At 46.1% G+C, this 23,278-nt stretch overlaps 1 protein-coding gene across 1 annotated transcript in view; it reads left to right on the top strand.

Moving 5' to 3' along the window:
• The first annotated feature begins 5,753 nt into the window (after positions 1 to 5,753).
• The window catches only part of LOC310800799 (arginase-1-like), a 37,882-nt gene continuing 20,357 nt past the window's right edge, over positions 5,754 to 23,278 (top strand). The window contains exons 1-3 of the mRNA XM_083664718.1: positions 5,754 to 5,979; positions 8,202 to 8,274; positions 22,585 to 22,759. Of these exons, the coding sequence (XP_083520844.1) occupies positions 5,845 to 5,979; positions 8,202 to 8,274; positions 22,585 to 22,759 (383 nt within the window). The 5' untranslated portion in view covers positions 5,754 to 5,844. The remainder of the gene's footprint in view (positions 5,980 to 8,201; positions 8,275 to 22,584; positions 22,760 to 23,278) is intronic.

Here is a 23,278-nt window from a genome sequence, read left to right as displayed (position 1 = left end):
TAATCCAATAGCAGGAAACATAATGTTGTTGGGGGTACGGTGGCGCAGTGGTAAGCGCTGTCGCCTCACAGTTGGAAGGTCCTGGGTTCGATCCTCGCCTGGGACACTGTGGGCGCTGTGGTTGTGTTCCCCCCCATATCCTCAGTGCCTACTGCCCAGGTGGGTTATTTCGTCATAAGGGCCTTTCTCTCTGTGTGGAGTTTGCATGTTCTCCCCATACCCCCCAGGGGGTTCCTCCGTATATAACCCCCCCCCCACTAAAAACATGCAGAAGATCAGATCGTCATCGTCATCCGACCAGTGACGACAACATCCGAAGTTGGTCCCCGGGCGCTGTACGAGAAAGCGACCACTGGCCCTGGCCTGCCCCTCGGAGGAAAGGACATGCCTGGATGGGTTAAATGCAGAGGACACTTTTCACCGGCCACCGTCAGCATGAGTGTGTTGTGGCCGCATGCATGTATTGTGGTGTTTGTGTGACAATAAAAATGTCCGTTACGAGAGAGAGAGAGAGATATTCAGTGAAACACAGCTGCAGCATTTGTTGTAGATGATGTCCAATGCATCACTGTATGGAGTAAAGTCTTACCAAGAGGTCAGCAGCAGGGAAACTGGCCATGTCAACATCGTGATCACTGTCTTCCGACTCCTACAAAATCCACAGACACACAGATTGTGTCATAAACTCAATGGAATAGCAGGACAGTCAATACAATTACTTAATGTACAGTATCACTGAAATGCAGATGGAATGATCTGCAGAACTTGATGTGTATCATCAAAGTTGCCCATCCATGGGTTACGGCATGACAATATTTGTTTTTGGCCCCCAGTTGCCCACCCCTGCCTTAAGTACCCCGTAAGTAGGATACATATTTGGTCCACTACAGGGAAAAACACATTGTACCCCATAAGTACCCTGTAAATACAGGCTACAACACCTTGTACCCTGTACCCTGTAAGTACATATTTGGTCGACTACAGGGAACAACACCTTGGACCCCGTAAGTACCCTGTAAGTACATATTTGGTCCACTACAGGGAAAACACCTTGTACCCCGTAAGTACAGGGTACAACACATTGTACCCCTTAAGTACCCTGTAGGTACATATTTGGTCCACTACAGGGAAAAACACGTTGTACCCCGGAAGTACCCTGTAATAATAATAATAATAATAATAGATGGGACTTATATAGCGCTTTTCCAGGGCTCAAAGACGCTTTACAATAGGCTAAACAAAACTAAACACTGAGGGGGGCGGGGGGAGACGTTGGTGAACATATAACGACAGAGATTACACTAAACACTGAGTACTATGTGGGGGGGGGGCGATAGTGGTGGGACAAGACAGTAGACAGAGACAGCACACAAGCAAGGATAGGGGGAGGGAGCAGAGGGACTAAGGGAAGGCGGTGGAAAAGAGATGGGTTTTGAGGCGGGAGTGGAAGACTGTGAGGGACTCTGATGTTCTGATGTCTTGGGGGAGGGCGTTCCAGAGTCTGGGAGCTGCCCGAGAGAAAGCTCTGTCCCCAAAGCTGCGGAGTTTGGACTTGGGGGTGGAAAGGAGGTCGGCTGAGGAGGATCTGAGGGACCGGGAGGGTTGGTAGAGGGAGAGGAGATCTGTGAGGTAAGGGGGGGCCAGTTTATGAAGGGCTTTGTAAGTGATGACCAGGATTTTATAGTTGATGCGGTAGGGGATGGGAAGCCAGTGGAGTTCTTTGAGGACAGGGGTGATGTGGTGCCAGGATTTGGTGTGGGTGAGGAGTCGAGCTGCTGCATTCTGAACCAGTTGGAGTCTGTTGATGAGGGTGGAGTTGATGCCGTGGATGAGTGAGTTGCAGTAATCCAGGCGGGAGGAGATGAAGGCGTGAATGAGAGTTTCAGCAGTGGAGTGTGAGAGGGAGGGGCGAATTTTGGCAATGTTACGGAGGTGGTAGAAGGAGGATTTGACAATTTGACGGATGTGGGGTTCAAGGGAAAGGGTGGGGTCAATGATGACACCAAGATTGCGTGCCTGGGAGGAAGGGGAAACAGTGGTGTTGTCGATGGTGAGGGTGGGGTTGTTGGTTTTGGAGAGAGTGGACTTGGAGCCGATGAGGAGAAGTTCTGTTTTATTGCTGTTGAGTTGTAAAAAGTTTTCTTGCATCCAGGATTTAATGGCAGACAGGCAGGAGTTGATGTGGGAGAGGGGTGGGTTGTGGGGGGAGGTGGTGCTGAGGTAGATCTGAGTGTCGTCGGCATAACAGTGAAAGTCCAGGTTGAAGTGACGGAGGATCTGACCGAGGGGGAGGATGTAAGTGATGAACAGAAATGGACCGAGTACAGAACCTTGGGGGACACCGTGTGAAACTATAGAGGGAGCAGAGGAGTGGTTGTGTAGGGAAATGAACTGAGAACGGTTGGAGAGGTAGGAGTGAATCCACCTGAGTGCAGTACCTTCGATACCGAGATCTTCCAATCTGGAGAGTAGGATGTTATGGTTCACGGTATCGAAGGCTGCACTCAGGTCGAGGAGGATGAGGATGGTGAGGGATCCGGAGTCGGCAGAGGTGAGGAGGTCGTTGAAGACTTTAAGGAGTGCTGTTTCAGTGCTGTGGAGGGGGCGGAAACCAGATTGGAGGGGTTCGAATAGGTCATTGGAGTGCAGGTGGTGTTGAAGTTGAGTGGCTACTATGCGTTCCAGGGTTTTTGAGAGGAAGGGGAGGTTGGAGATAGGCCGGTAGTGATTGAGGCAGGATGGGTCAAGACCAGGTTTCTTGAGGATGGGAGTGACAGCAGCAGTTTTGAAAGCAGAGGGGACAGTGCCATGGGAGAGTGAAGAGTTGAAGAGGTTTGTGAGGTAGGGGCAGATGACAGGAAGGCATGATTTAAGAAGGGGGGTGGGGAGGGGGTCAAGGGAGCAGGTAGTGGGTTTGGATGAGCTGATGAGTTTGGAGACGGTGGAGGCAGTGACAGGGGTGAACCGGGAAAGACGGCGGTGGGGGGGGAGGCTAGGAAAGGCAAGCGGGATGGAGAGGAGAGAAGCAGGGGTAGGGGCAGCTGGGGGGGACAGAGGGGACAGTGATTGGTAGATGGTAGTGATTTTGTCAGCAAAGAAGTGAAGGAAAGCAGTGCATTGTTCAGATGAGGAGGTAGGGAAGGCGTCGGTGCGGGGCTTGAGGAGGCTGTTGACGGTGGAAAAGAGGGTTTTGGGATTACGGCTGGGATCGTTGATGATGGAGGAAAAATAGACAGACTTGGCGGCAGTGAGGGCATCTTTGTAAGTTGAGAGGTGGAGTTTGTAGGCTTCGAGGTGAACAGTGAGTGGTGTTTTCATGATGAGTCTTTCCAATTGGCGGCCGGTCTGTTTGAGTGTGCAGAGTTGAGGTGTGAACCAAGGTGCAGAGGTAGTGAAGGAGACGGTTTTTGTTTTGAGAGGGGCCAGCAGGTTGAGGGAAGCAGATAGTGTGTTGTTGAGGTTGTTTGTGAGATCATCAGGTGAGGTGGGGGGAGGTTCCTGGGGGAGAGTGTTGGAGATCAGATCGGAGAGTTGGAGGGGGTCAATGGATTTTATTTTCCGGAAGGTGATTTGCCTGAGGATCTGTGGACGTGGGGTTGGGGATGGGACAGTGAACTGGATGATGCTATGGTCTGACAGAGGGAATGGGGACGGATGGATGTTGTGGACTGGTAGATTGAGGGAGCAGACGAGATCGAGGATGTGGCCTTTGACATGGGTGGGGAAAGTGACGTGCTGGGTGAGGTTGAAGTTGTCCAGTAAGGTGGTGAATTCAGAGGTGAACTTGGAGGTTGGTGAGTCGATGTGAATGTTGAAGTCGCCGAGGAGCAGTAGACGGGAGGAGAGGGATGAGGCAATTGTGAGAAGTTCAGACAGATCAGATAAAAAAGATGGGTTTGGTTTGGGGGGCCGGTAGATGAGAATAACAGTCAGTGAGAAGCAGGTTTTGAAGGCAAGTGATTCAAATGAGGAGACAGTGGGGAGGATGAGTTCTGAAGTCCGAAAGTTCTGGTTGAATATTACTGCAAGACCACCTCCACGGCGGGAGGGACGGGGTTTAGAAATGTAATTAAAGCCAGGGGGGGATGATTGGTTGAGGGAGAAGAAGTCATCAGGTTGTTGCCAGGTTTCAGTGAGGAGGAGAAAGTCAAGTGAGTTGTCCAGTACTAGTTCGTGCAGGAGGGGGGCTTTATTATTGAGTGATCGGGTGTTGAGGAGGGCAAAAGTGGTTGGATGGGAGGGTGGAGTAATGGGGGTAAACAGAAGAGGTCGGAGGTTGTCGAGGTTGACAGTGCGGGATGTTACAGTGGAGGGGGGACGGTGGGAGCTAATTGTATGGATGTAGGAGACCGGATGGATGTTGGAGATAGTGGAGGAATGAGGATGGCGGGGGTGTCTGGGGCTGCGGTGGAGATATCGGCGGCGGCGGAGGATGCCAGCAGAGCGAGTGGGGATGAGTGCATCATGGTGGAGCCTGTAGTTGTTATTAAGAAGCAGGAGTTCATGGGAAGAGTAGTGGATATGAGGGGGGAAGCTGGGCTGAGGGAAAAACAGGTAGGGAGTGGCATGGAGTAAAACAGGGGGTAGGGAGAATAGGAACATGAGAAAGTTGAATGCGGGACCCATAATGGCAGCGGAGGGGTGGGAGAGAGGGGTGGGAAAGTGGGGTGAGAGTAACGTTAGCACAGGGCAAGCGTTACGGTGCTACTCACGGTACAGGTGCGTTTGTGATGAATGAGGCCAGGGAGAGTGGTGTCCGGAGGGTCCAGTGAGTGAGGTAAGGGTAGTGGTAGTCCGAATGAGCAGAGGGAAATAGTCGGGGTGAGAAATACGAGCGGAGAAATTAGGGACAGAGCCGGGGGCAGCTCAACAGACGTTAGCTAGCCGGCTAGCCAGATGGAGCTAACAGCCGGTTAGCAGAGGAGCGTAGGTAGGGGGGGTAGGGAAACAGTTAGACAAGACGGACAGAGACGAAAACGGTATAGAGAAAGCAAAACAAAAGTCGATAAAAGAATAAAGTAACGTTACAAAAACAGGGAAAAGACAAACAGTCAGACGAAGAAGCGGCAGCCACACTCGACGCCAGCAGTACTCTCCGACAGACACAAACACAGTGACGTAGTGACGTAGGACGGGGTACAACGCAGATCTTGTTACCCTGTACTTACAGGGTTATTTGCGGGCTGTATTCTAAAGCGTTACCGACATTGGTAGAGGTAGTGACAACACTGTCCTGAAAGGGGCTACTTAATCAAGCGATCTACTCCACTTACCACTGTCTTTCTTTCCCCTCTTTATTTCTTTTCTTCTGTTTCTTTTCAGCTCCAGTCAGACAGAATAATAATAATAATAATAATTATGGAATTTATATAGCACTTTTCAAGGACTCAAAGACGCTTTACACTAAACACTAAAAGGGCGGGGGCGACAAAGATGTAACAGACAATAGACAAACACGACACAGACACACAGGGATAGGCAGGGGGAACTTAAGAGAAGGCAGAGGAGAAGAGAATGGATAGAACTCTTCATTTTCCTTCATTGACTTGCAATTTATATTTTGGTTCTTCAGTTCAGCTTCAGCAGTGCAGAGCTACTCTTTAGGCATATTTTACTTTCACTTTTGCAAGATGCCGCAGGCTGTTGCAAATGGGCGGTTCCTCCATGCTGTAAGTCCCATATAAATGACATCACAATCGGAGCACTGCTGCTGATTGGGTGGTTGGAATGTGAGTCCTGGACAAACAAGTTTCATTATCATCCAGGAACAACTGTTAGTTGGTGAAATCAGATTGTGCGTGTGGCACAGCCTTCCTCTCTTTGCGGATCATAATAACGGTGAAGATGAGGAGCCCCGCAGGGCTACAGCGCGCGCTGACTCTTTATACACGGTGTGTGGGTCATCATCTTCATCACCGCCATCATCATCATCAGTCCACCTCAGTGGGGATCATAGGAGCGCCTTTCTCTAAAGGACAGGTGAGGCATCATGTCTGCAGCCTGTCAAGCTGTGCATGGACATGGACTCATGTAGTGCAGCGGGGTAACACTGTAGAATAAGGGTCACTAAATTAATGTTATTTAGGTTAATTAATGCTTAATAAACATGACATAACACTTATTTTAGTGACCCTTATTGTATTAAGTGTTATGGCTTAGAGTAGAGCATTGAGTTATACACTTCAGGACAAGGAGAGTGAAGACGCAATATTGTTTGATAATTTGCATAGGTGCAGCACAAGAGCCTATTATCTTTGAGTTCAACTGAATACTAGGGGTGTCACAATATATCGTCCCACGAAATTTCGCGATAGTAAAACGTCACGATATGTATCGTTGAGATGAAATGTCATATCGTGGAAAAAAAAAAAAAAAAAAAAAATTTTTTTTTTTTTTTTTTCAAAAATAGACAAAGAAACGTCTTTGTTTGTTGAAGTTCAATGTGTGGAAAGTAGTTCAGTTGAACAAGTCTCTGAAGAGACACAAGTTATACAGGAGAGAAACCATTCAATTGAGTTTCTGGCAAAACTGTTTACTTGACAGGAAAAACTGAAGATGCATAAAAAATAGACTAAGAAAAGTCTTGTTGTTTGAGTTTGAAGAAAAACTGAAGATGCATAATGAGAATTTATACTGCTGAGAAACCTTTTAGTTCAAAGTAAATCTAAGTGACGGTGTAACTCATTCTATTTCAAGATAAGCCTTATCTCCAATCTCATGTTTTTTCTAGTTGTTATTGTAATAACAATTTCCCACAACAGCATGTTTTGTATTTGTGCATTTCAAATAAAATACTACGTTTCCAGTCATATATTGTCATTATTCAAGTTTAAAAAAATATTGTTAAAATCGTATCGTATCGTATCGTTATCGTGAACCCAGTATCGTGATACGTATCGTATCGTGAACTGAGTGTATCGTGACACCCCTACTGAATACCCTAAAAAGTCTCCTATTGCTCAGACGTTTTCACATCAAGGACTCAAATTAAACCACGGGCCCCCATTTGATAAAATGTTGGGTGCCCATCTGTTTAAGATGTTTTGCTTTAAGATGATTTATTACAGAAAGTGTATGAAACCCATGACCAAAATAGTCATTGTGTCATTGTGTTACTTATGGATGGAATTCTAGTGAAAATAAATTATTCACCATTTTTTGGGGGACCCCCTGGAACCCCCTCAAGGACCCCTGGCGGTCCCGTCCCCACATTGAGAACCACTATAGACGGCCATCAGTGCTGTAACTTCTGAATAGATGCACTGGTGTGTTTAACAGAGCCACATGGAGGCAGGAGTCACATAGGCTATTAGAGGAGACAGACCACAGTTCAGCCAACTCAATGTGGACACATTAATAAAGCTAAAATAAGTGTCTTCCTGGTTTTGCTAAATATGTTCTTGATGCCATGAAAGTGATGCCCATCTCCTACTTGGCATCCTTGTAATAAGAAGCTGTCAGAGCCATGTGGTTATCTGAAATGTAATCATCCTTACTCCCTGAAGTCAAGCAGTACAGGTGAAGTTAAGTGACAATACTACTGGTCCTTTTTTGTGTGTGAACTACAAGAGTGCAAGAGTAGTGTCTCATTCATAAAACAGGGTGTTTATCCTTTGCCGCTTCAAAAAGTTGACCCACTTCTCCAGGCACTACACCACTGGGAATGGTTTGCCCGTCCCATTAGCAGCTTACAAAACATGTAGGCATTTTAAAGAACATTGGAAGTAGTCTAAAACTATGCTCAGTATGATTGTGTAACTTTTAATTGTGGGTAATGGGTATAGTAATTCTATAAGGTCTAGGTATTTGTCATGCTACATTAAGCATAGCGAATTGTGTTCTAATATTTGTATTTTGTGATGTAGTTTTAAACGCAATGCCTTTATATGCAATTTAACCTGAATTGAAGATTTGCGTGTCTATGGTGTGGATAATCTGTAACTACAAGATTGGGTGGTATGGCTTGTGATTGGGTGTATTGCTTGTATGCATTATCTGTATAGGCTGTGTTGTTGTGTGTATTATGTCATCAATGTGTGTGAATGTGTTGAATGTATGCTTTTTCTATATTTCTATACTATATTAAATAAATATTAAATGTTGTTTTATGGTATGGACTCTTGGAAGAATTGTCCAATAGGGCTAAACGAGATCCAAATAAACAATCAATCAGACTGTGTGTTTGATATCTCTCTCTGTAGCCCCGCGGCGGGGTGGAGCGGGGACCCGACCTAATCCGAGCTGCAGGGCTGGTGGAGCGGCTGCAGGCGCAAGGTGACACCCCCCTTTGTCTCTCTGTGTGTGTGTGTGTGTGTGTGTTTGTGTGTGTGTGTGTGGGGGGGGGGGGGGGTGCATGCGTGCATGCGTGCGTGCATGTGTGTATGTGTGTGTCTGCAGGGATATGTGCTGCAGATACACGTGTGTTGAATGTGATGTTACAGGATATGTTTCTCACCAGGTAGAAACCAGACCGATGCTTCTCATTTGAAATATATTGGAAAATGTCTGGTACAGGATATACAGACTCTCCATACAACAACAACACACACACACACACACACACACACACACACACACACACACACACACACACACACACACTATATATATATATAAATTTAGTTATTGAACTAAATTTGAACTGATGATGACAAGCTTTTTTTGTTTGCAACACTTTCTATGAAGTTTATATAATATACATTCTGATCGTACACCTTATAATGCCATCACAATGCATTCTAAGTATAGGTATAATCATGCATACTGTTATAACATTATAAACACATTAACTGTTTATGCATTATTATAACTATACTTAGAGTGCATTATGATGGTATCATTCTGCGCTTACATTCTGTGTTGCTGTGAGCTGGGATAGAAGAGAGGATCACCGAGCAGGATGTGTGTGCGTGTGCATGCGTGTGTATACCTCATGAGAGATCTGAGTCATGCACATTCTCTCTCTCTCATTAATGGAGCACAGCAGACATGAGGCAATAGAGGAACTTGGGCCACTCCCCCTACACATCCTGCTTTTCATTTAAAGCCATAAAGGATTGGAACAAACTCCCCACTGACCTGAAAGTCTGTACACATTTTAACACTTTCTCACGTGAAATGGATTATAAATAACCAACAATGCCTACATTAGTTTGCTTTATTACTGATTCATTTTTCAGAGCTGCATAATGTGATATTATACACTGTGCAGTGCATACTAATTGTGGTTATGTGTGTATGATTTGTGGTGATATGTATAGTGAAGATGTGTTGATATCTGTTGTGTACCATGCAATTTATTATTTACTGTATTGTTGTTTTGTTTGTGCTGGCAACCCTGCCCTGGGACTGCAGATGGAAAATAGTAATTTGCTATAATGTGGTGCAAAGCATATTTTCTCTATGAGATCAATGTTATCTTTTGCACATGGTCCCTGACAAATAAACATAATAAACTAAACTAAACTAAACATAGCTCTGTGTGTGTGTGTGTGTGTGTGTGTGTGTGTGTGTGTGTGTGTGTGTGTGTGTGTGCGTGTGTGACCTACATGCCTGTGAAACCATGCCCTCTCTCATGCCATGCCGGTACTAGGAAAAGCATTATAGAGCAGTGGTTCTCCACGTGGGGTCCAGGAACCACCAGGGTTCATTGATGGGATTCTTGCAGGTATTCTGGACAAAATACAAACATATTCTCTGATTTGGGTCTGGGGGAGAAAATCTCAAACAGGAGTCTGTGGCTCAAATGTGGACTAAATTAGGGTCCTTGACATGAAAAAGGTTTAGAATGACTGTTAACAGAGCAGTGGTGTGGTTCTCAAAGTGGGGTCCGGGGACCCGCTGGGGTCTTTGAGGGGGTCCCAAGGGGTCCTCAGCCAAAAGGTGGATAATTGATTTTCACTTTAATTTGATTTGATTTATTATTGATTTTAAAAGACAACACAATCAAAGGGATAAAACATGCGAAAGTGCAAACACCAGCATGGTCCCTGGTCTTATAATGACCCATCCATAAGTAACACAATGACAGAATGTATGTGTGATAATGTAACCAGACAGAGACCCAAATGCAGAGACTGAGAGACTGAAGATGGTTTCAAAGGATTTACTTGGAATGATGGAGAGTAGTACAAGTCCAATCCAACAAGGCAAATCCAAAAAGAGAAGACAGACATAAACTAGAACGACCGCACAGCGGATTTATGCCTCCGCCATTAGTTCATTCTTAAGTCCAAATCGCCATTTGAGGCAAATTGGAAGAAATTCTGTCAAGGCGCTCCTGAGATGTTGCGTTAAAAGAGCTTGGAAATTGTGTGTGTGAGGTCACAGTGACCTTGAACTATGACCTTTAACCATCAAAATCGAATCAGTTCATCCTTGAGTCCAAGTTAATGTTTGAGGAAAATTTGATTCCGTCAAGGAATTCCTGAGATATTGCGTTAACAAGGTTGAAAATGGCGTTCGAGAGGTCACAGTGACCTTGGCCTTTGACCTCTGACCACCAAAATCGAATCAGTTCATCCTTGAGTCCAAGTCGATGTTTGAGGCAAATTTGATGAAATACCATCAAGGCATTCCTGAGATATCACGTTAACAAGCTTGGAAATGGCGTTCGAGAGGTCACAGTGACCTTGACCTTTGACCACCAAAATCTAATCAGTTCATCCTTGAGTCTAGGTCGATGTTTGAGGCAAATCTGATGAAATTCCATCAAGGCGTTCCTCAGATATCACGCTAACGAACATTGGACATACGGACGGACGTACGTACTGTACGGACGGACGGACAACCCGGATGCATAATGCCTCCGGCCTGGCTATCACCGGCAGACGCATAAAAATGCATGCATCTGGCAAGAGTTAGACCAAGCTGATAAAAGCAGTCAGAAAAGGGCAGCTAGCAACAAGCTAAGCACATCAGACAATCCAGCAAGACACATGAGCTCACAGTCACATACTATCTCAAGATTCAAGATTCAAGATTTTTTATTGTCACTCCGTAGTACAAGTATCACGTGTGAAATTCTTGTGCTGTGGACTCCGTTTACAACATAGTACAAAATATAACAGGGCATATGAGTGCAAAAACAACAAGAGACACAACAAGCAATAAGGCAGTAGAGTGATAAGACAAGTCAGAGACAGTGGCATATTCACTGCACATAGGTGCACATGGCATGTGTATACTTTAGACGTACTTAAACATTTTAAATTCGACATTGTGTTTGCACATGGCATGTGTATACTTTAGACGTACTTAAACATTTTAAATTCGACATTCTGTTTGCACAGGTGCAAATAGCATATACTGTACCTAATTAAACATTAGACATATGTAATGGTAGCAGCTACAGTACGGTACAGTACAGCTACTACACTATTTGTGGTGATTGCCTAGATCAAACCACAGCACAAACACACACATGTCACATGACAGACAGGGAGGAAACAAAATATCAATTAGAAGTACATGACAGATCTAACCCCATGACAGGATGACTGTTTTGGTCACTGGTTCCTTACACTTTCTGTAATAAAACATCTAAAGGCTAAAATCTTATCAAATGGGGGGGTCCATGTTCTAATTTGTGTCAGTTTTGTCCTTGACAAAAGGTTTGACAATCGCTATACACTACAGTATAGAGAGGACTTAGCTGCACACGTGTGCCTGTTTGACATTGGTCGGGTCACTTATTGGGAGGTCGTGAAGCGTGCAAAGCACACTAGAAATGAGCGTGTAATATTTCTAGTTAACATTCTGTAGGCTACATATTTGATGATGAGTGAATGGGAAATTGCATGCACATGAAAACACCACAAAATTACTAAGTAGAGGAGAGGAGACGAAAAGTAGAAGTGTAATACAAGAGAGAAGTGTAGCGAACAATTAGGCTAGAAAAAGTATTTCATACAACTATTAATCATTAGCTTACATATTGGGTTTGAATATGTCTGAGTAATTTATTAATTATGTGTCCAGAATAGCTGGTTCGGATACCGTGGTTAGCTGCCCAGTAGGTTTAAGGCTGTTTTATGGTTAGAGTGTCGACAGGTGTCTTACGAAAAGTGTCAGACGAGACTATAGCATATCGGGAGGGATCGAGACATCTGCACAAGCTGTCACTCTCTCTCACACACACACACACACACACACACACACACACACACACACACACACACACACACACACACACACACACACACACACACACACACACACACACACACAGACACACACACACTAAGAAAAGTCTGAAGAGAAAGAGTAAAGATGGCTGTGGGTGTGGCCTCATGTCTGTTTCCTGTTATTGACTGCAGTAGTGGTGATTGTGGTCTGGATGCTGTCTGCAACTTGCTGTGTATAGTGTTCCTGGGGAGTGCCGTGCATGTCAGTGTGGGAACTGCTGTGGTCTGTAGGAGGAAGCTCTAGCAATGCTTCCCACTATGTGCAAAAGTTATGCATCCAGCCTGTGAAATTTTGTATCAGCAGACTGTCAATAAGAATTATTTCAACAGACTATCTGCTAGGTACTTTTAATTAACACATTTTCAACAAACGATGCAATTTACAAGTTGATTGTCAAGTATACCTGCTCAAATTAAGGCAACTTACAAACTATGGTTAATGGACTGTCTACATTCAGTTAAGGTTACGTTTATTCTAACCTGACACATGGTTTTGTTTTCACAAGTGTGATCTCATCTCATGATCTCGCACGAATAAAGCTGCCTTGCAAGGTTCAGTTTATTATGCACATAAAATAAATTGTTTGGGGCAGGGGTTGATTCCCAAACTTTTTCAGCTTTCGATCCAAAAGATAATTTTAATGTTTCCTGGGGACCCAAACTCATGAATATACATGAGTTGCCATGACATCGATCTTAATTAGTAAACTATCAATAAATCCAAAGAACACACACACCTGGATTGAAATAATTATATGGAATGCATTTAATCAATTAAAAATTCACATCCACAGCAACATGTACTTCAATCATGAGAGGCCAGTTGGTAGGATTAGACAAACTTTATTTAGCAATCGGCATGCATGGCAAATACTTTGGCACTTGACTCCATTGGCCAGTGGCGCTGCTCTTGAGGCAAGAGGAGGGCACCTGCATAGGCTAGGAGATCCCCCCCCCCCCCCCCATGGGGGATCAGGAGTCAAGACTCGTTGGTGGCGGACTGGGGAGGTGGGTGGGGCAAAACAACGCTTCGGAGGACGGCTTCGAGGGAGATGGACTGCCGTGAAGCTACTGCTGCTATGATCGGCCAGAGAGAGAGAGGTGACGTAGAACCCTTGCTATATATATAAGGATTAACTGACGTCATATTTGAAGTCATAGCAGACGTCATACTAGGACTTTGACTGACCACGTTATGCTAGGGCTTGACTGTCGTCAGGGGATGATCGGATTATGCATGAGTGGCCTTCAGCTTGAAATATGGTCTGGAGACCTCACTTCAATCATGAGAGGCCAGTTGGTAGGATTAGACAAACTTTATTTAGCAATCGGCATGCATGGCAAATACTTTGGCGCTTGACTCCATTGGCCAGTGGCGCTGCTCTTGAGGCAAGAGGAGGGCACCTGCATAGCCTAGGAGATCCCCCAAAAGGAAGATCTGATTACCGGAGGTTAATTGAGATCTGCAGGCGCCAGTAGTTGATTGTACTTTTCTGGCCTTCGACCTTTTAGCGACTTACAGCTATTTGCGGCTGGCGCTCCCAACTCGGTCGGGCCTTCGATCTTGATACATTAATGTTTACTTGGTACGTGCTTTTCCTGCCTTCGACCTTTTTTGCGACTTACAGCTATTTGCGGCTGGCGCTCCCAACTCGGTCGGGCACCTCGCGATAGCGCTTCCCAGCTTGGCCTACCTGGCCGCCTTGGCGCTTCGCGATTGTACTTTTCCGGCCTTCGACCTTTTTAGCGACTTACAGCTATTTGCGGCTGGCGCTCCCAACTCGGTCGGGCCTTCGATCTTGGTACATTAATGTTTAGCTTGGCGCTTCCCGGCTTGGCCTACTTGGCTGCCTTGGCGCGACTACCCTGACTTTCTCCGGCTCTCTCTTTCTCTATCCGCCCTTCTTTTTAGCCTATTTAAATTTTTATTTTTACATGTTTCACCCTCTCCTTCCTACTGCCCACCTCTCTCCCATTGTGCGCATGCAAGCACACACACACACACACACACACACACACACACACACACACACACGGGGTCAGCTCGCCATTCCGAAGTGTCGGCATTCCGATCATTGACTTCTATGCTTTCGGAGAGGCGGCCCTTTTTATCTCCAAAAAATGTTTCGCCGAGAGGTTAGGTTCTGGGGGAGGTTAGGCTTAGGCGTGGGGGGTGGGAGAGGTTAGGTTTAGGGTTAGGGTCTGGGGGAGGGTTCTTTCGCAATGGCGAGGCAGATCTCAATTTTGTCGGAATGCCGGTATTTCGGAGTGCCGACATTTCGGAATGCCGAGGTGTCCCCCACACACACACACACACACACAAGCTACAGTAGCTAATCAAGTTGATATTATAGTAAACTGACATATTAACATTACCTGTCACAATCTGTTGCTGTTTTACTGCCAGTTACTTCCACTAAGAGTTAGAGAAGTGTCAAGAACCACCTGGGTTCATTGCTTTTGGTGCACCTTTAAAAGCCCTCTGTGTCGGCATGTAGGCTCTAGGCTGTTTTACTAGCCCTGCATGTCGACTGGTATAGGCTGCAGCCATAGGTGATTCTAGACCTTTCAAACAGGGGTTGCATAACCCCAAAGTCAAATGTTACTCCGATTGGGGGCTTTCCGGATAAAGAAATTTGGTAAATTTTAAAATAAAATGCATTAATCTGGGGCACTCTGAGAGCAAAATGAAGAGGCTAGTATATATGAAGAACTACACACATCACATTAATATCCTCTTAAGTATGCTGTGGCTTTACAATGATGAAAAAATAATTGTCTCCTTAGCCTATTCTATCTGCATGATAGTGTTTCTCAACCACTGATACGGCCCAGAAGTCACATGTTCACGTGCCTTCTCCGGACCGAGGCATGGGTCCCTGACGTTGGGCTCAGACCCGGCTGCTGCGGTAGTCAGAGCCGGGGGTGTGACAGGCGCAGCCTGCGTGGTTGTCACTCACCGGTCGTCCACCGCCGCGCTTCCCCCCTCATCTTCGTCGTCCGAACTGAGAACAATGTTGCTGCTGCCGCCGGCTGCTGCTGAGGTGATGGTGTTATTGTTGCAGTCATGTTTCTCTGTATCAGTCCTAGTTTTCTTAGAGTAAAAGTTAAAAGTACAAGTAAAAGTTGGGTTGACCCTTTTAGCCATGTTAAATATCTTCTGTCTATATATGTGTCTATATATGTATACGGCAGTGACAGGAACCCGGGGGTTGAGACTCAGGGTGGGGGTAGCGTCTTTGGGTGAAGCTCGGTTCTTGAGCGCAGCTCGGCTTCACGGATGGAGTCCCAGCTCCATCAGCCACCGTGGTTCCTGTGAGCAGAAGATAGAGATGCAGGATTATGCAGCCCTAACTAGCATGTCTTTAGCTGTTTGTGGGAGGAAACCGGAGTGCCCGGAGAAAACCCACGCAGGCACGGGGAGAACATGCAAAGTCCGCGTGTGCTGCCCGTAATTAGCATGTCTGTTGATGTTGTGGGAGAAAACTGGAGTACCATGGGGAAAACCCATGCAGGCACAGGGAGAACATGCAGACTCCACGTGTGCTGCCCTTAACGGAGGAAGAAACTTAGGGTTGGGGGGGGAGAGTCGTGACGACTCAGACAAATGGGGGAAAGATGGAATGGTTGTGTTTATATATGCTACAGGTGATTAAGTTGATAGAACACAGCATCAGTGAGGTGATTGGATAGAGTGCAGGTGAATAAAGTAGTGAGGCGTAGGTGATTACATGGTGTGCTCTTGTGTTCCTGAACTTCAGTTATCACACTAACTCCATTTCACTAACACAGACCACACCATAGTTTGAACGAAAATATGATTTATTGTAAGTGAGTGTTGTGTGACAGTGACAGGAACCCGTGGGTTGAAACTCAGGGTGGGGGTAGTGTGTTTGGCTGATGGAGTCCTGGCTCCATCAGCCCAAGAGTGCTTCAACATAAAAGTGAATGGGCTCTTCGGATGTCGTTGAGGTTGTCGCGGATGTAGCTGTGATAGGCTTGGGAAGACGAGCGGCCTAGGATTTGGACGGTGCAGTCCGGGAGACCTTGAGTGGAAGCGGTCGTCACCGCGCCAATGCGGAATGAATGGCCGGAGTACAAATCTGGAGAAATTCTTGATCTGAGGATGACTTGGCAGAGGTGATGGTGGAACCAGAAGCGTGTAGTCACTTTGCCCGATTCTGTGGTGAAGAGAGGATCTTGGGGAGAGGAGTGTTGTGCTAGTCTCCTGTTGACGTAGTTTAGAATGGGCTCGTAGGGGCTCAGAAATGATTTTAGACGGAAAAGGAAAATGGGATGAGACAGTCCGGATTGGTCGGTTTTGCTTAGTTTGAGGTTGAATTGGAAGGTGTCTGGGGTGTGGATGGAGATGTCAGAGAGACTGGTGTGCCATGAGGGGTCATAGGTGGAAGAATTGGTTGTGAATTCTGAGCATGATAAGAAGCCGAAGAAACCCAGGAGGAACATGGATTCCAGGGTGGAGTTGATGATGGGGGTTGAATACCCTGGTTTGGACGCACCGGGTGAGGAGGTCGGTTGTCAGGGGAAGGCGTTTCGGTGGAAGCCGAGGTTCATCCTTGTGAAGGCCTTTAACTAGTTACATGGGGGTGAGAAATAGAGGGGGCCAGAGCGCCGGTGAGCAGTTTAACAAAAAATTTGATACCGCAGAGGTAGACTTGGATGGTGGATGATCTAATCCTGAGGACTGAGTGAACGTAGATGATGTAGCTGGTTACAGAGATTATGTCGACCGAAGGGAATGGAAGGTGGTGCGTGATGTGGAAGGCTTTGAAAGAGCACCATCCGGAGTAGTAAGCTGATAGGGTTTTTGGGGCCAGGCTGTTTAAGATGTGATGTTTGGTGGCGACAAGGTGGAGGACCTGAAGTTTCAGTGGAAGATGGTTGCTGAAAACGGTGGGACCGGAGTTGGATGCTGGTCAGAGTCTGGTGCCAAGGTTCTGAATTTCTGGAAGGAGAAACGAGAGAGGGAGTCAGCTATTGAATTCTGGTACCCGGGAATGTGGGCGGCTCGGAAGACGAACTGGTGTTTTGCTGAGACCAAGGTGAGCCTGCGGATGAGTTTCATGATGTGGAGTGATTGTGAGCGACCTTTGTTGATGATATCAACAGTGGTCCGGTTGTCTGTGTGGAGGAGGATTACTTTGGTGGACCACTCGTGCCCCCAAACATGGGCACTCCTACATGGACAAGCTACCAACGGAGGCGGTCGCATTTTCTACTCGTCTCCCTACTCCTACTCCCTTCCCCTCTCCCCCTCATCCCTCTGCTTCTGCTACCTGGAGCCAATAACACCCAGAGCAAACTTGCATTCGTCTACTCGAAATGACAAATATGGATTTATTGGATTTACTAAGCTGGTCTCTCAACGCAAATCAACTAAACTTTGCGGGGTCCGGGGAACCCCCACTCTCTGCCCAGACGGATCTTTCGCCGCGGGATACGGGAAGACAACAGCGATTGACCCTAGGCTGTGGCGTCATGAAAATTGAGATGGGCGGTCAGTGAATTTGAACTGTGAAAAATGGATTATATCTGGATATATCATGGAAATTCCACCGATCTGCAATAAGAGAAATGAACTAAGTTGAGAATCAGAGACTTGACGCCTGCTGTTGACTTTCTGGTCTGTGTGACCTGAAAGGAATTCCAGGCAACCAAAACATCTCTAATCTGGACTCTCGTACTGCCAAGGACGCAGCTCTCCTGATATTTCGTCTGCAACTGAGCTCTTGTCTCCAACCCCCCCCCCTAAACCCCCCCCCCCCCCCCCCCCGCCTCCAGCAACTTCCCCCCGCTTTGCAACCCCCCCCCCCCCCTTCCCTCCCACGACGAACCAAACCGGCGCCGTAATGGCAGCCTCCCTGGTGTCGTGGTGTGGGTTGTCTTTGCTGGTAACCCTGTACATTTACAACAAATGTATCTGTATTGTATAATATTGAAGTGTGCCTCTATTACTTTTCTAATTAGTAATAATGTGAATTCTGAGTTATTTCATTTATATGCTTTGTCCAATCCAAATTGCTGTCGCTGTTCAATGGCGACCCGGTTTTGCTCTCCGACTCTGAGAGCGAACCAAGCAGAATTTCGCTCGTGATACTTGTACCATGAAGTGACAATAAAGTTAATCTCAATCTCTCAATCAAAGGATAGCTGCAACGATGATCGGGTAAAGCTCGAAGAGTGCAGAAGATGGATTGAGAAGGGAAATCTCCGGCGGCCAAGTAGAGGCAAACCACCATGGTACCCGCCAAAGCCGATGGAGGGGGCAGCATCAGTGAACAGTTGGATGTCTTCTGGGTGGGTGATGGAGTCCTCATAGAATAAGTGGATTCCATTCCAGGAGGAAAGAAAGTCATGCCACAGAGTCAGCTCAGTCCTGCAGCTGTCGTCCAGGGTGATGTGACAGTGCAGGGACGGAACGGCGGCGGACAGGGACAACAAGTGGGAAATGAAGGAGCAGCCCTGGGGGATCATGTGGATGGCGTAATTCAGGTGCCCAAGCAGTGAAAGTAGCTGGCGCTTGGTGCACCAGCGGGCGAGGAGATGGTTTGAGATCTAGAATGAAATGCGGTGGAGCTTCTCGGTCGGGAGGGAGGCCTGGAAGGTGACGGAATCCAAGGTGATGCAGAGAAACTCGAGGGACATGCAGGGCCCCTCTGTCTTCTCCGGGGACATTGGAACCCCGAGCTGCAGAAAGGCAGACTTGAGGGTGGAGAGGTCATGTGATGGGGGTGCCGACGGTGGTGTTACCGTGAGGAAGTCATCCAGGAGGTAGACGATAAACGGAAGTTTATATTTGTTCATATTTGTTCAGGATCCAGCAAAGTGCGTAATAGAGTGTACTCACTCGTGCGAGGACAGAGAGAGCTTATTGACAGTTCGCCTGTGGTGCCAACGAACCTCCGGCTTATGAAGGTAAATAGCCTATGTCCATTGTCCAACAAGTTTTCTCAAATGTGCAATGTGATACAAGTTTCTCAGTGAGTTATAGTTGATTGCCTCACTGAATTATCTGCTAATACCCAATTTTAGCAGCATAATTTGATGTCTTGGCGTGGCAAGGCTGTGCGTAATGACATATCCAAAACAAATTCCAGTTTCCACTGTGCAAATACCTCTCTGCGCTGGGAGCGCAACGGTAATCTCCATGCAGCGCACCCAGCACAGAGAGGTATTTGCGCGTAAGAGGTCCTTTTCAAAGCTCTTAGCGCAAAGTAATTGTGCGCTTCTGACGATAGCATAATGCCATCTATCACCACATTTTAGTGCTGAAATGCCTGCTTTGGCTTGTGGCAGCCAATGCCCAGTACAATTATCACAGGCATGCGCTTGTGTCCGCCCCTAATTTGCATTGTGCACAGCGTTAAACGAGCGCAAACGCTAAATTAGCGCTTTTGGGAAGATAGAGCCCAACATCTTCTGCAAGGTGTCTCCAGACTCTGCCAGGATTATATCATCCGCATAAAGTAAACATTCCTAAAACGACATTGTCAAATTGTAGCCCTAAACCAAAAATGTTGATCTCCAGGGCTAGATCATCTATCTATATATACATTTGGCAATGTGGACTCTGTTTCAATCTGGACTCTGTTTCAATGTAGCCTGATATTCAGACTGCATCGTCAACTCGTCAACTCATTTCCTCTTCTAGTCTGAGATTGCATCACTAGAGACCAAGGTGCCTACGGCAACCGGCCGGCAGGGCACTAGGGCAGCCGCAGCAGTCTTGCTCTGCCTGCTGGAACAGAATCTCTCTGGGCTCCCTGGCTAACACTGATTTGGGAGTGAGCGAGGATGTAGGACTGAAAATATGTATCTCATTCCAGCGGCGGTTGTACGGCGGTTGTAAAGCACTAATGTTAGTGCTCGCTAATGCTAACGTTAGCCGAGCACAGCTGCCTTTCATAGACAATATGAACAACCGATGCCATTTAGCTGGAATCCTAACGAAGGCACACATTTTCAGAACTTGTAACAATGGTCCAACTTACTTGCTGACTTCTCCAAGTCCTAATTATCTTTTGTCTGTATAGCCTTTGCTAGGAGACATGTTCCATACAACCCCTCTGGCCCACCTACTAGTCACAAGCTCAAGCTAACATAGCTAGCAAATACTAGCCAGCTTCTCGACCGTAGCTAGCAACAATTTTTTGGCAACAGTTGTCCACAGTCCCCAAGAATGTCTTATCGTACGCTGCAGTACCTTGGTAATCGTTAAAACCAAACATACAAAGTCGGACGACTTTGGCTGCTTAACATTAGTAGTAGTAGTGTTAGTAGTAGTGTTTCTGTTGTGCATGACAACAGCATTAGCCAATCAGCGCCCGTGATTGGATTTTCAACCGGAAAAATATTGTTTGCACATGGCGATGCCAGAACAAGAAGAGCAAAATCCACAACCGTGGAGTGGATGTGGCTTTGAAGGTCTGTAGCCAGGCTAGTTTCAATGTGGACGCTGTTTAAATGTTTGTGCCGGCCACAGCTATGCCACTTTATGTGCGATTGGGCTAAAACTTTGAGGGGGTGTAAAGAGCACGCGTGCAGGTGACCTGAAGGGGCCAGATTATTTTTATTACGTGATTGCCCTAATTACCTATGTCATCGGTGATGTCATCAATGATGTCATATCATCGCTGATGATTTCTACAGTGATGCCATACATAGGCATTGTGACATCACTGATGTCATCAGTGACACACCCACAGAGAGACTGAGGGAGAGGAGGGGGAGAGAGAGAGGGAGAGACTGAGGGAGAGAGATGAGAGGAAGAGAGAGGAGAGGGAGACCAGTGGCTATTCTAGAGTCTGTTGGGGCCCTAGGCAAAGATTCCCTGGGGGCCCCTCCAACCAGCATTCATCGCCATTATTTTATAAATAGCCTGACACCAACAAAAAAGACATTACATAATAATTAGAATTCCTCAAGTTCCTAGGACATTATTTCATTAGCCTATTCATGACTTTCATACATGGTACAAAATTAACCTTTTTGTCCACCGGCCAAATTAATTAATCGTTTTTTAGATGCATCGCGATGAGTCACGTGACGATTAAAATCGATTCACAATGTTCGATTATCGATTTGCAATTTTTTTTTTTTTTTTTTTTTTTTTTTTTTGCAATTTCTTTTTTGCTTTATTTGCAAAAAATACGGTATTTCGCCCGGAAAGCAGTTCCTTAACTGTAAAACGAGACCAAAACCGAAGTACTGGAAACTGGAATCACTGAAGAAAGCATGCAGGGTGGCTGTAACATGTGATGCGTGGACTTCAGTCGCAACTGAAGATAATGGAGGTACATTTGTTTGTTTACTTTAATTAATGGATACTGACAAATATACCTTGCTTAAAAAAAATCCTGTTTGGTGAAAAAGATGCATCGAAAATCGTGATTAATCGTAATAATCGTAATAATCGTTTAATAATCGAATCGTAGCACCCTTAATCGTAATCGAAGCGAATCGTGAGGTGCCTAAGGTGGCACACCCCTAATTCAAATGTTACCAGCCACTCAATAGATTATATTGTTTGTTGGTTTTTGGCTGGTGGTGAGTGAAGCAAATATATCAGCCAATTGCATATTTACAGTATACATTATTTGACCAAGCGAAAAAATGAGCTGCTTAGAGTTTAAAGATAAATAAACTTAATAAGAAGTAATTTGTACCTGCGTACTTCACAGTTAACAAACAGTGTACATCTTCACATAGTTGATACGGGCAACAACACAAAACGCAACGCGTTTCAACCGTTGGTTTTCGTCAGGCTGTATGGAAACCAACGGTTGCAAGCTTGACGGGAATGATTCACATACATTTTTTTTTAAATATTATATTTTCAATTTTAACAATATATGAACAAAACAAGCTCAGAGACAGGATAGGAAAAGAAAGAGAAATATCAACATTCATTATAATGGGGTGCTCCCATCCATATAGGGTGCTTATGTACTTGTAAGAGATGTCGTGCATGGGGTCCCATGCAAGGCGCCCAACAGGACCCAGCCGGGCAACCAGCCGGGCAAGCCCAACCTCGTCGAGGTAGGATAGAAATGGGTCCCAAATAGTTAGAAACTTTTTAAGTGAGTTGGTTCTCAGGGATCTGAGCCTCTCCATCCTTATAACAGAGATCATGTCCGTCAACCACAGTTGGAATGAAGGTGAAGAGGGGGACTTCCATTCTTTCAGAATTAATTTTTTGGCAACAGTTGTCCCCAGTGCCAGATAAGATATTTCAGGGATAAGAGTCTTTGAACCACTGACATAATCACACACATTTCAGGATTGCACCGGTGTATTCAGTGATTTACGAGCTGTGTGTGTGTGTGTGTGTGTGTGTGTGTGTGTGTGTGTGTGTGTGTGTGTATGTATGTGTGGACAGGCTGTGCAGTGAAGGATTATGGGAACTTGGAGTTTGAGGAGCCGGTGGCTGACGAGCCAGTGGGCAGGGCTAAGCGGGTGCGAGCGGTGGGCGGAGCCAACCAGAGACTGGCCGAGGCGGTGAGCGCCGTGAAGAGAGATGGACACACTGCTGTGATGCTGGGAGGCGACCACAGGTGGGTATGTGTGCGTCAAGTCAAGTCAAGTTTACTCATATAGCCCTAATTCACAAGCATGTCTCAGAGGGCTTCACAGAGAATATGTCTAGCTAATTCTAGCTGACACAACAGTAGCAAATTACAGAATAAAGCTAACACTTTGAACAATTGATAGAGAAATATAGAAAATATAGAAATATAGGAGAGAGCAGAGGAGAGAGCAGGAGAAGGGAGGAGAGCAGGGGGAATGTGAGAGAGTGATGGGGTGGGGAGGGAATGGGAAATGTGTGTGTGTGTGTGTGTGTGTGTGTGTGTGTGTGTGTGTGTGTGTGTGTGTGTGTGTGTGTGTGTGTTGTGTGCTCCCAGACGCCGGCTTCGCACGCGGCACGGGTTCAGAGTAGGAGCCCGCTCAGATGGCGACAGACAACACTTTTCAGCAAAACCTGAGCCCAAAAAATAGTGGATGGTTTGTCCATATTATTTTATGTCAGTAGACTTGACTTGCTGTTCTACTGTGTCAATGTTAGAGGTGAGACT

This window comes from Poromitra crassiceps, assembly GCF_964638095.1.
Source record: "Poromitra crassiceps genome assembly, contig: HAP1_SCAFFOLD_85, whole genome shotgun sequence".
NCBI classification, from domain to species: Eukaryota; Metazoa; Chordata; class Actinopteri; order Beryciformes; family Melamphaidae; genus Poromitra; species Poromitra crassiceps.
The sequence above is the reverse complement of the archived record's forward strand: the minus strand, read 5'-3'. Positions and strand labels throughout refer to the sequence as shown.